Raw genomic sequence first — 12898 nt, forward strand, 5'->3', positions numbered from 1 at the left:
TGGTTTCCTTATGTTCCAAAATCCATATGATGATGACTTTATACCTTCAAATGAGGTGTACAATATGACCAATCAATTTTGTTGGATGCATGCTCCTTAATGTCAAAATGGAAAGGTACAAGTTATTTTAAAAGAACAAAAAAATATCTCAATTCTCTATAATACACTTCTCTCTTGCAGATCCAAATGAACATTTGACATTTAAGAAGTAGCTGAGGAAGAGAGCACATGAAGATACCGGTCAAGTCATTCACTGACAAGCACAAGCAGGAGGTTGGAAAAATATAACGGTTGAAAATTTGAAATATATACATTAGAATGAACCAAAGCTTTTGGTGATCGATCTCTTGAATCAATAGCTCCTTTGACTATGTTTTTGGTTGGTTGTCATCTGCAGAAACATATACATCAGTTATAGTTTCTAATATAGGTATTCATAAAATGATGAAAATTAAGCATGAAAAGCTTAAAGCTTTAATGTAGAACTGACCTCCTTGAGAAGGATCTTCATGTACAAAAAAACTTGCGGCAACTATCAGATAGCAAAGAATGAGCATAAGACCTTTAAAATAATTAGAAGTTCCTTCCTGCAAACAAAACATTTGGAACACATAAGAATTTGTGTACTAAATTACAAAAAGATTAATAACAATCATGAAAATGGAATCCACAATGATTAAGAGACAAATTATTGGCACAAAACTTATTTAAAAAACAATTGAGCAAAAAAGAAAACTCAGAAAGCATTTGGAACTTATTTAAAATGCTTACTAGCCTCTTCACAGGAGTCTTTCCTGTGTTCAAATGCTTTTTTTTCTTTAACACAAAAGTACAAAGTCATTATAGCTTATAAGCACGTGCATTTATTTTTTATCAGAAAAGCATAGATAATTATAAATGGTAGTTAGTGCAAAAAGTGGAGTGTGGGAAGTTACTATGGTTACTACTTCTAGTTATCATTTAGTTTGTATTGTGTTCTAAATTTTAAATGTGGCCTAAAAAATTAGGTGTTTGACATATGTTATTTTCCTTAATTGACCCTATTATTCAAAGTATTTTTAATTTACTGTGAGTGATTAATGGAGGGTATTTTCGACCATTTGAAAATTGGACACCAAAGAGTCGTATTCTCTTTAATAATAAAGATATTCAGCTTATACAAGAGCATACCATGGCAAATATTATTTATAACGCTTCCTTCTCTTAAAATCATTTGACCAAACTATAGGTTTTTTTTTTCTTAGTCACCAAATTACAAACCTGCAGCATGAAGGCTACGACTAAGACTGTTATGAAAAGCGTTGCTGTCTCGAAAAGCTGAAAGTCTAAGTCCATACGTTGCCCCATCATCCAACCGACAACCACAGAAAAAGGAATCTGCAGCAATAGAATAATGATTTTAACAGATATTGACACCAAAAAAGAAAACCTTCAATAAATTTATACTAAACAGAATAATCATCAGTACAAAAAGAACAACCTTGTATGAATGACCCTTCCAAAGACAAAATGAATCATACAAGATGTTCTTTTCCTTATTTTCTCTAAATTAATCTCTTTTATTTTATTTTATTTTATTTTATATTGTTTAATTTGTCTGAAGGCTTTCTTGTTTGAGCCACAATAAACATCACATCACATCACAGGCAACAAAGATCACACAAATCAAATTCATGTAAATAGGTCTGAATAGGAGCATATCATCCAAAGTGTACAAGTTTCAAGCCAATAAAGGTGGCAACAAAAGCTGCTCAGATAGAAGAAATTACTCATGATAGTAATTATAATAATCACCAGCTCTCTTTTCCAATTAAATAGTTTATCCATTAGCTGGGACAGCCAATGAGGTGAAAAACTAAAGGCTGAATAAGCCTAAATTCCCAAATTCTAGAAGATGGCTGGTTTTGATAGAGATTGAGACCTCTGTTATATTCACTTTTGTCTTGGAGGAAAGAGGACCAGGGAGGGGAAGATCGTGCACCATTTACTAATATACTTTTAGCGATGAAAGAGATATTTTAGCAGAACTTCAAAGCAACTGAAGAACAAGAATTATCATTTTCTTGTTCCTATGAACTTGTCAGTTACTCAATCCCTTAAAAAGAATACATCTAGTGACTCATGAAGAACGTAAAGGTTAGAGGATATATTGAAGATTGAAACAATTTTCTGTTTCAGTGCTTAAAATATTGGTTTAAATGCAATTCAGATTCAAAAGTAAAAATATGAAATATCATTCAAGTCAACAAACTCTTATATTTTGGAAGTACAAATATAAAATAGTTTCAGAAGGAACCCATCTGGTTAATGCTTACCCCAAACATAGATATCTGCGTTGATGATCCTATTGCCACTCCTAATGAAATGTCCTGTGAAGAAACTCGATTATTAAAACTATATTCTAAAAAATTAAAAAAAATAAAAATGTTAGAAATGAATGTCCAAAAGCTTACGAGCTTGTCTTTCATGGCAAACATAATAGCACTTGCATGCTCTGCGGCATTCCCCACAATAGGGAGCAAAATAACACTAATAAATGTAAGTGGCAAATTCCATGCAATAGATGTTCCCTGCAAAACGATCAAACCAATCAGAATGTTCATAAATCATTCAATTACAATAGCAAAATGGTAATCTTTCTCATAGAAACTAGGGAAATCCCAACACATTGTAATCTGAACAACCATGTCAAGTGAGTAAAATCACCAATATCAAAGAGAAGAGGCAGCAGAGTAAATGAAAAGCACGGAAAGGGAGAGGGGGGGAGGGGGGAGGGGAGGATAGAAAAATGGTACTGGGATTGGTGAAACACTTGTGAGGGTTTTGCCCAAATCACCAAGGTTTAAATGAGTTTTCAAACTAATGCACACCTGCTCCTTTGCCAGACTTATTGCCAGTCATTGGATATGAGTCAAGTTGCTTTCTTTGAAGTGAATATATTCATTAGTTTATGAATTAAAGGCAATTTTTTACACAAAAATATCTGGAATTTCACAAGATTCCTGCATATAGTTTTACTTTTAGGGTTATTTTCTTAATTGCATTTGATCTAGATTCTTCTGGAGTTCGTAATAGTATTAGGATTGTTCTATTGGGTTTTCTTAGCCATTAGCTTACAAATCAATCCTAGAAGACACAGTCCTACTAGGTTGAATAAGAGTCGATCAGTTTAAGAAAAATGCTTCATTGTGTTTAGACAATTTAAACATGATCAATGGAATTACAACTAACTTGCAATGTTGAAAAAATGTGAGCCTACAATGATCTCTCTCTCCTTCCTTTTTAGTCTGCAATTACGACTAATTTGGTTTTTTTTTTTTAATCAGTAAAGAGGTAAAAAAAAATTTATTAATGAGAAAAAACGAGGACCAAGTATACAGGCAGTATACTCTACAACTGATTTGGGTTAAACAGTGTTTGATATATTCTTTAGTTTATGAATTATGGGCATTTTTATGCACAAAAAAGATCCTGAATTTCACATGATTGCTGCACATAATTTTATTTCTGGAGTTATTTTCTTAATCATATTCAGTCAAGATTATTCAAGAGTTTGTGGTAGTAATATGAGAGTTTTATTGGGTTTTCTTAGCCTTTAGATTGCATATCTCCTAGGAGTCACAGTCAAACTTGATCAGTCCATATAAAATGCTTCATTGTATTTCAACAATTCAAACTCAATCAATGGAACTGACTGATATGCATTATTGAAGATGTGTACCTAAAATATTCTCACTCTGATATTACTGTTCAAGTCGCTGTTCACACAGCCCATGAAGAGCAATAAACTTCTTGCTTTTCATTTTTCACAACCCAAATGGATACATTCCACTTACACGTCAAAATCCTAAAATAGTAAAACCCACATACTTTCTCTACCAAATACTCACAATGTAACCTATCAAACAAGTCTTTTAAGTTCAATTATTTGTTGCTGCCCAAGAAATCTTGCAACCTGCTTGTTCTCTATTGCAGCCTTCTATTCCATTCAATCCTATCCTTTTTCCCATTCACAAACAAATTACAAGCCTAAGCAATATTCCATATTTCTAAAACCCCAACTTTCGCACCCTAAGCACAGAGAGATTTGGAAAATCTGCCCCATGTCACTTATGATCAGTGAATGCCCAAAAACATGATAGAAAAGTGACCATATACCAAAACAACATTTGATATGAACATATAACCATGACCAAAGAAAGTATCATGTTATTAGACTTTAGAGTATTGAATTGCAACAGCTAATATATGTAAAATAAAATGGGTAAATGGAAACTATATATATATCCTTTAGTAACATTCTTCAAAGAAATTTAAGCCAAAAAAAAAAAACAAGATTTATCCTTCAAAGAACTAAAATAATAATTTTTCAAGGAGAAAGGAACACTAACAAGAAAGTATTACCTCTATTGCATGAACTAAATATTCAGATAGGATTGAGATCCATGTAGTCATAATGAAAAGCCAAATTATTGATTCCCATTTTGAGATCTCAGCACTTTCATCGTCATTCGAGCCCTCTTCAATCGAACTCCCATCCTATGTTCATACCACATATCACACCATAAATTAAATAATTGAACAATCCAAGCTAAAAGAAGTGCTCCCACATGACAATGAAAATATAGTATACACCATACAAAGAAGGTGCCTTGTAAAGACTCAATAGGTCACTAAGTTAAATATATGTAGCATTGAAAAGTGATCTGAGCTATATAGAAGGTAACAAGTTACTTAGTCCATTAGATTAAGGTCCCTCCCCCCCCCCGCCCGATTACCAAATTATTCAAAAAAAAAAAGTGTAGTATACATGCTGGGAAGCATGGGTGCGGCGTTTGGGCCGCCGCACCCGCGTCTGACGTGGCGCGACACGGGGAAGCGCAGGGGATGCCGCTGGCTGTGCGTCCGTGCCGCGTCAGACATTAAAAAAAATATTTTTTTTCAGCGCGATACGCGTTGATTCAAGCCAACGCATGCGAAATCGGGACACATGCGAAATCGGGCCGATTCGGCCCGAATCGGTCCGTATCAGGCGCAACACCGATACCGGCGAAATCGGCCGATACAGCCAAAATTCAAAAAAAAACAACAACAACAATAGGTGCGTAACGCACTGTTTAACTTGGCCGAAGAAAAAAAAAAAAAAAAAAAGGTGCAAATGCACCGTTTGGAAAAAAACCAAGACCCAACCCTCTCCCTCTTCATTTTTCTTGCGCCTCTCTCCCACTCTCTGCCTTCACTCTTCAGCTAGGCTCTCTCCCATTCTCTGTATTCTAGTTATTATTTGATATTGCTCTTAAATTTGATATATGTTTATATAATGTGAAAAAGTATATTTAGCAATATATTAAAAATATAAATAAAAATATTTTTAATAATTTTTTAATTGCCGCACCCGCACCCGCACCCTACTTTAATGGGTTCCATATTCAACATTTCTTTCTCAATTCTTCTAACAACTAAAGTCTAGGGTTTATTATTGTGTTAAATATGGAACCCACTAATTGAATTACCCTGAAAAAAGAAAAAAAAGAAAAAAGAAGAAGATAATCATAAACCAGAAAAATGCTGTGAATGGTGAAGTGGGTCAAAACGTGGGACAAGAGCTACTTTTTTGTATTTTTTTTATTTATAGGAAACTCGTGAATTTCATTTCAACTGAAATATAACAGTTACACAGTACTAGGCCTGCACTTATCTTCTAGCATTCACTGTTTAAGTTACAACACAACATGGATCTTCTTCCAGTACAAGAGCTACTTAGGAATAGTGAAATGGGTAAAAGAGTGATACGGTTTGGTGCATGGATATTTTTTTCCCTCTTTTCTTCCAGTCAGGGTCTGTTTCTATAAGGTGAGTGTGCTTTTACTTTTTTTGGCTAGGTCAGGGGGGATCAAACTAGTTAAGAAGTTCAGAGGGTAATAACCCTTTTTTGGCTCCACCCTTGGTTTGGTGTATTTGGTTTGGTAGTAAGAAAACAATAAATTCTACCAAAAATATAATAATTTTTTTTTTTAAATACAATAAAGAACACATGGTACTAAATTTTACACACATTTTATCTGGATTTTTTGGAGGGAGGGGGGATGTTTAAAAAGTCATAACCAACCTCATTAAGAGCTTCATAGAGATTCCTATGAGACTTTAGCTGGAAAAAGAGGTATGCAGCATATGCAACAAGCATGACGCAACTGCTAAATCTTGAAAGAGCCAACTCTGACTGCCCAGAATGAACTTCAGTGTGTGTATAATGAAGAACAGCTGGAAAAAGTAGGCCCATGACTGCCATCAACAGCAATCCAGAGTTCACAACAGCAGTTTCCTGCATACCACTTATGCTTTAGCATGAAAGATACAAGACAAATAAGAAATAAATAAATAAATCCCCCCAGAAAAGCTCCTAATACCCACCTTCGTAAACCGCTGTTCCTTATGGCAAACAAGCCCACCACAAAAGAATGCACATCCAAGCACCAGCAACATGTTTGATAGAATTGAGCCCAATAATGACAATTGAACAACACGCACCATTCCGCTTTTCAGTGCATAGATTGATATAATAAGTTCCGTTGCATTACCAAAAGTAGCATTCAAAAGGCCTCCAACTGCAGGTTCAATTTCACTACATTAAAAAAAAATGCAGCTAGAATACTAATTACTAACCTAAAGATGAAAATAGACATTGCACATGACACTTGTTAGAATTGTTGTAGGAAATTGAGTGACAAAAAGAGGAGAAAAAATAAAGGGCAAAAGCAAGAATTAATGTGGTTAGGTCTAACAGACTGTCTACATTGGACAGCACATGGCAACTACATCTTTTCTATATTGAGTACATGTTACAATGGGGACCCAATGTAGGGTTTGTATCTCTCTAACACTACCCTTAAAACTCAAAGAGGAAGTTTGAATTTGGAATGTAACATCTTGAATATAAAATGCGACGATGTTAGAATGCACCAGACAAATATCAAAGGCAGTAGACTACAACAGTCAGTGATCATGGCTAACACAAATTGCCAGAAAATGCGACGACTGATGGAAGCATGACTAGTGGCTGAAAACAGCGTTGGCATATCAACAGCTAGAATGACTTTAGTTGTGGAGCATGGACCACATCACCAGCGGTTGTTCGATATGTGCCCTTAAGAGGCTCAATAGTGATCATAGTCACAGGATGATCTGAAATTTTGGCACATGTGATGTGTGATGTACATGCAAGCGTGTTATGCTTGCATGAGACAAGATGATGTGGCAAGATTGCATGGGAGTATGTCACTGCTTGTGTTGATGTAGTTGTCATACACAAGTTTGTGTATCCAACATACATGGCGCAATTCAAGGAGTTGTCAGCATGTGAAAGCACATGTGGTCTCCTATCCTGATGATAAGTGGTGAATGGGCCTAAATGATGTCAGGGTATGTGGCGTGTTTGTTTTAATAACTGGCAATATTTGGGCTTCAATGATGTCAGGGCATGTGGTGTGTATGTGTTAATAACTAGCAATATTTGAGCTTCGGACTAGGTTATTTGGCTCACATACTTTGGAATGGTTGTTGACTGAGCTTACAAGCTCAAAAGCCCACTTATGAAGTTGGACGTTGCGAGTCTAGGTCCATCATGGTATGTGTGATGCCCTAGATTGATTGGATATTATTTGAGTATGTTGTGCAAGCTTGTGTTGAGTCCCACATTTGGCGTGTGCTAGATAGATCTTGGGTTTATAAGTGATTGTAAGGAGTTCCAATTATAACTTTGACTAGTCCTTTTGCGGTGCAAGCACAGATACAGCTAGCGCTTCCCTCGAGCCATTAAAAATGGTGGTAGAGTAAGCCTAGTATCGCCATGTGACTCAAGGGCACTGCACAGCACAAAAGGTGACAAACAAGGATGTGATGGGTGAGGAGATCTGTTTTACTCATTGGTTAACGGCGGCTATGGGTGATTTCAGTGGAGTTCTAGTGATGATGAGGCTTACTTGGTCCAAAGGACAATGGCACAAGCTGGCTGGTACAAGTTTCAATAGTGAACTGAAGTTCACACAGAAGACCAGATCCAGGAGGCCGACCAAGCAATGGAGGAGCTTCAAACTTTGGGTTCATGGCATGGCAAAGGTAGATGGTGATGCCCACGATGCAAGAATTACCGTGGTTCAACTTGACAACCTATTTCCGTGGCGGAAAGCCATTGGCGGCTACATCTTCTCTATATTGAAATATACATGAACCCAATATAGGGTTTATCTAGTAGCCAACTCTAGGGTTATTTAGCTTGCTCTACAAGTACGTGGGTAATTGGGCCTACTATGAGTTTGAGCCTCTTGGACCATAGAATCTCTAATAATACTAAATCCAAATGTTTTAGGAACATGCATGGACAACAATGTGGGAGTATTACACCAATGTAGTTTATAAGGCAGCAACAAAATATATGACAATGAAGTATGACTGGTGAACCTTGCCTAATACAATTTCTACCCCCTTCAATCGTTCACATGACCATGAATATGCTTATTAAAAGGGCAACTAAAAATGTAAAAAGACAACCCAAAAGAGAAAGGTTCCCTTCACAGATATGTTCCCAATAGCATTTTAACAAGATTGTTGGTGACAAAGAAGAAATCAAGTTCTTCTCCTGATCAAGAATGCATTTTGAATCAAACTAATACTCATACTAGCCAAGAAGATTTTTTTTTTGTAAGTCTAATTACCTCAATGAGATCAGCAGGAAGGCAGAGGGAAAATAAATGAACAAACAAATATATGGTACTTGCAAGAAAGACTATAAAAGCATACCAACATCCAATAAAAAAAAATAAAATAAAAAAAGAAATTTTGGAATTTCTGAGCTTATATACTAAAACAGGACTGAAGAAAAAGAATAACTAAGAAAGCTACTAAATTGACATACAACAAAAACTTTACCTGTAGGTCCGGTGAAAAAAGCCAGCTGCCTAAATCAGAGTGAAAATCAACACATTAGCTACTTAATAATTCTTATTCTTTGGAGAGAAAGGGAGAGAGACTGAAAGCCTTACTCTGTAGCATAACCTAAACGCTCAGCCAGAGGTGTTATACCCAATAAGCTTAGAAAGAAGACCCAAGCCTGCAATCCACCTCAACAAAATGAACAAAAACAAATTTAAAAAATGATACAAACAATTCAAGGCAGGGACAACTCACATGACCACCATTTAGTTTCTTAACAAGAATTGCTATTGGCCCAAAAGGGATCAGCAAGTTGAGTTTATTTGAGAAAACTACAATCTTTATGCTCTTATACACATTCCTCAACATTACATTAATGCTAGCTTGTGAATTTCCAGAACTTGATCCTCTTTCAATTTTGGGAATAGAACGCTTGTTAGTTTCTTTTTCCGGGCTACAAAGACTCTGATCATCTGATTCATGCACTGATTCTCCATTTAGTGCCCCCATCTGTTAATCCCAAAAACATATATTACAAAATTTATTAAAAAAAAAAATCCCTTATTCATAAACCTCAGTACAAGAAGTTGCTTTGTATGCCCGAAATGAAATTATTTTCTTACCATACACAAATTGGCCCAGAAACTAATGCTTTAATTTTTCTATGACCATAGCTGAATGCATGCAATGTCAATTGAGAATGTTGTTATAGCATTAAGGACAGTGGGAGAATCAAGAACCACTCAAAAAAGAGAAATGGAAACAAAGTTTGAAACTTACTTCAAGCTGAGATTGGCCGCTGACAGGTTGTGACTTATAATCCATCTGTTCCTACTAAAAACACAACAATTCTTCCACATTCATGGGAAAGCATCGCCTAGATGTAGTTTCCTCAACATCAAGGCAACAAGGTCCTAGAATCTTTGGTGCAGCTGATACCATAAAAACAACCATTACATTAGCAAGTTTTTTTTTTTTTTTTTTTTTTGAGAATCCATTACATTAGCAAGTTATTTATCAAGAAAGGGAAAAAAAAAACCTTTATATTGAGATGTATCCTATATCTCTTAATCTATAGAATCATTTTCTATGAATTACATCTATCTGCACCAAACTAAACTTGCTTAGGTATCTAAGTTCTAACATTTCGCTCCTGAAATTGTTTTTTTTTTTTTTTGGCAAGTGGGGTCTACGTACCATTTCCAAAATCATACAACATATATGTATATATTTTAAAATAATAAGAAACCATAACTTCCACAATCCTTCATGTCAACACAGAAATCCCTAATAACCAAAATCTTTAAAATCACGTTCAAACTAAAACACACCAACAAACCCAACTAGAAACTAACCCCATAATCTCTTGCATCTAAATTTAATTTAAAAATAAATGTAAAAAAAAAAAAAAAGAACCTTGCCAATTAGGGTCCTCTGATCTGAAATTCCGAATCACCTGCAGATCAAGAAATCAACAACAAATTTCAAAAATTTAATCTTTTTCCACACCCCAGATAAAATTAAACCCCAGATAAAATTATACAAAGACAGAGAAAAAAAAAACAAAATAGGATGAGAAAAACAACAGGCTGAACTGAACACATACACAAAGAAGAGTTTTTACAACAAATAGAAGTCTTTTACCACTTCTATTAGCCTAATTTCCAATTTATAAGAGCCAGAATAATCAAAAGCAAATCTTTAGGCTCTAGCAAGCACCTTGATCCAGAACTTGTTCTCTCTGTCTCCTCTCTCTTTCTCTCTTTGTCTATTTGTGCATAAGTTTTCAAAAACGGTGTACTTTTACATCGTGAATGCACGAACTGAAAGTACACCGTTTTTGCCGTTTAAAGACCACTGTGTGTTTGCCGTCTCTTGTCACACTGCACTTTCCAAGAAACTTCCTAGCCTCTATTTTTCTTTTTCAAAATTTTTTTTTTAATATATTAAAATGAAAGAAGTGCGTTTGAAGTGTCAGTGTGTGTATGTGTTTTACATGTGATAAGATAAGGTGGTCGTATTAAAGTCTTTGTGTGAATGAATAGTAATAGTTACCCCAAAAAAACACAAGTGTGTTAACTGTTACATGAAAATAGATGTACTTTCCAAAATAAGTAATGAGTTTTTGTGCAGTACGGTGACAGGTTTTGGTCTTTGTATTTGTGGTATAAGTAGAAAGTACGGTTTGAGGGATTTATATTTATAAGACCCAAATGATCTGTACCATTGATAGTGCAGGTCAAACACTCATAGATCTTTGCCACAAACCACGGGCCAAATTTAAGGTTCTATGGACTCGTTTTTACTGTGTTTTGTGTTACATGAAAGTGGTCAAACAAATAAAACTAGTCATTCAATCAAAGATACAAAAAAGAGATAAAAATAGTCCTTAGTTGATATTTCCGAAAATTACTAGGTGATTCCGAAATATAACGACGGATATATATATATATATATATTTTTTTTATGGTAGAGAAATGTTAACAAGTATCATGTAGTACATGTTAAGATTTTTCTATATGGGTTTCACTTAATAAAAATGACAAAAAATTATTAAAAGGGTTATCAAAAAAGATAAAAAGAAAACTGCTAAGAAATTGTTTAAAATGACAAAAAACTACAAAATGTAGACAAAAACCTATAAAAAAGTTGTTGTTAACGTGCACTCTGTTCACACAACCCTTTGTGGTAAATCCCATTATGACAAGAATAAGATTATAGATTCTTATATAAAAAATATTATGTAATTTAATTGTGTTCTCTTTTATCGAATTAGTTTTATGAGTGATTTGGTTTGTTTCTCAAAAAAGATATTTCTCTCAAGAAATGTTTTTTTTTTTTACAATGGAGATTAAATTTTATAAAGTTTATATAATTAATATCTACATAAAAATCATAGTAAATTATTTTGCATGAAAATGTTTGGTGAAAAATATTCATATACTATTATTTAATTAATATATCAAAAATCAAATGAAATAATTTGTATATAATTCTGAAAATTAAAATGTTGACGTAGAAAAATTAGAACTTTTCAAAAGCTAATATAGAAAGACAAGAGAAAATCATTAAAAAAAAATGTCGAAAATTTTCGTTATATTATTATACAACTAAATACGTGGTTTGTATTATGTAAAATATTTATTATTGTTTCTTAAACATTTGTGTTTATTATACTAAACTCAATTGTTCTTTTTTTTTTTTCGAAATAAAATTATCATAGACTATTAAATTCTTTAATAAATAAATATATTGTAAATTGATTAAATTTTAATTTTTTTTAATTAACGATAACCCTTGATCAATGCTATATAAATTATAATAGGAATAGAAAATAAATTATATCTACTGTTGCTGTATTTCTTTGCTTAAAAGTTAAAAGTATAAACAAAAAATTGGAAAAATATATTCCCAATATATTAGATTATTTAATTGATATCATAAATTCGTTGTGTGTGTTTTTACATTTTTATAAAAGTAGAGTAGAAATGCGAAGAAAATTAACTGAATTTTGTGATAAAATTTAATGAATTATTATTAAAATTCATATAAGATAAAAATTCAAACTTTAACACTTGTTGCTTCTCTCACGCCGACACCCTACCTCCACCTAACAATCTATCATAGAGGTTTGAAGTCCATATATAAAGCCTAACTTTGTAATGTAAACTACCTAAAAGGCCTTTTAAAATCTTCAACTTTGACAATCACGATTCATTTTGGCCAAATAATACCGCGGTGAGATTACGGAAGGACTAACTTATTAAATTCATAACTTTTTTTTTAAGGAAGACTAAAAACAAATCAACTATTAAAATTCCAAAAACTAAAAATGGAAGTTCATTCAAATCTTAATAACCAATTAATATTATTTTACAAGAATCAGCTTGGGTCTAATACTCATGTTCGCTATACTCATTAAAATAACAACACGTGTTATAATTTAATCACTTATCCACATCCTAACAGG

General features: G+C 33.7%; 1 protein-coding gene across 6 annotated transcripts; it reads right to left on the reverse strand.

The window, feature by feature from the left end:
- Window positions 1-10976, reverse strand: LOC142640803 (vacuolar cation/proton exchanger 5-like). 6 transcript variants are annotated; one of them, XM_075815073.1, is made up of 14 exons: window positions 10648-10976; window positions 10350-10384; window positions 9709-9860; window positions 9184-9438; window positions 9039-9106; window positions 8926-8954; window positions 6412-6605; window positions 6110-6322; window positions 4405-4539; window positions 2454-2570; window positions 2316-2369; window positions 1261-1377; window positions 491-587; window positions 1-391 (listed from the first exon to the last, which is right to left on the reverse strand). In XM_075815073.1, exons 3-14 carry the CDS (start codon window positions 9751-9753, stop codon window positions 369-371), a joined length of 1347 nt encoding a protein of 448 aa, XP_075671188.1. In that variant the 5' UTR covers window positions 9754-9860; window positions 10350-10384; window positions 10648-10976; the 3' UTR covers window positions 1-368. The 6 variants fall into 6 exon arrangements, with proteins under 6 accessions (XP_075671188.1, XP_075671184.1, XP_075671183.1 ...); XM_075815069.1 differs by having other exon boundaries at window positions 10345-10384; XM_075815068.1 differs by having other exon boundaries at window positions 10345-10384; window positions 10535-10753.
- Window positions 10977-12898: the final 1922 nt, after the last annotated feature.

This window comes from Castanea sativa, chromosome 6 (genome assembly GCF_040712315.1).
Source record: "Castanea sativa cultivar Marrone di Chiusa Pesio chromosome 6, ASM4071231v1".
Lineage (NCBI taxonomy): Eukaryota > Viridiplantae > Streptophyta > Magnoliopsida > Fagales > Fagaceae > Castanea > Castanea sativa.

What these genes read in the sequence shown, in the direction of transcription:
- LOC142640803 (XM_075815073.1), bottom strand. Translation starts at nt 9,753, where the DNA reads ATGGATTATAAGTCACAACCTGTCAGCGGCCAATCTCAGCTTGAA. An exon ending in CGTTTAGGTTATGCTACAGA is followed by an intron (nt 8,955 to 9,038) that starts GTAAGGCTTTCA and finishes ACTCTGATTTAG; the next exon opens with GCAGCTGGCTTTTTTCACCG. An exon ending in ATTTAGTTCATGCAATAGAG is followed by an intron (nt 2,571 to 4,404) that starts GTAATACTTTCT and finishes ATCGTTTTGCAG; the next exon opens with GGAACATCTATTGCATGGAA.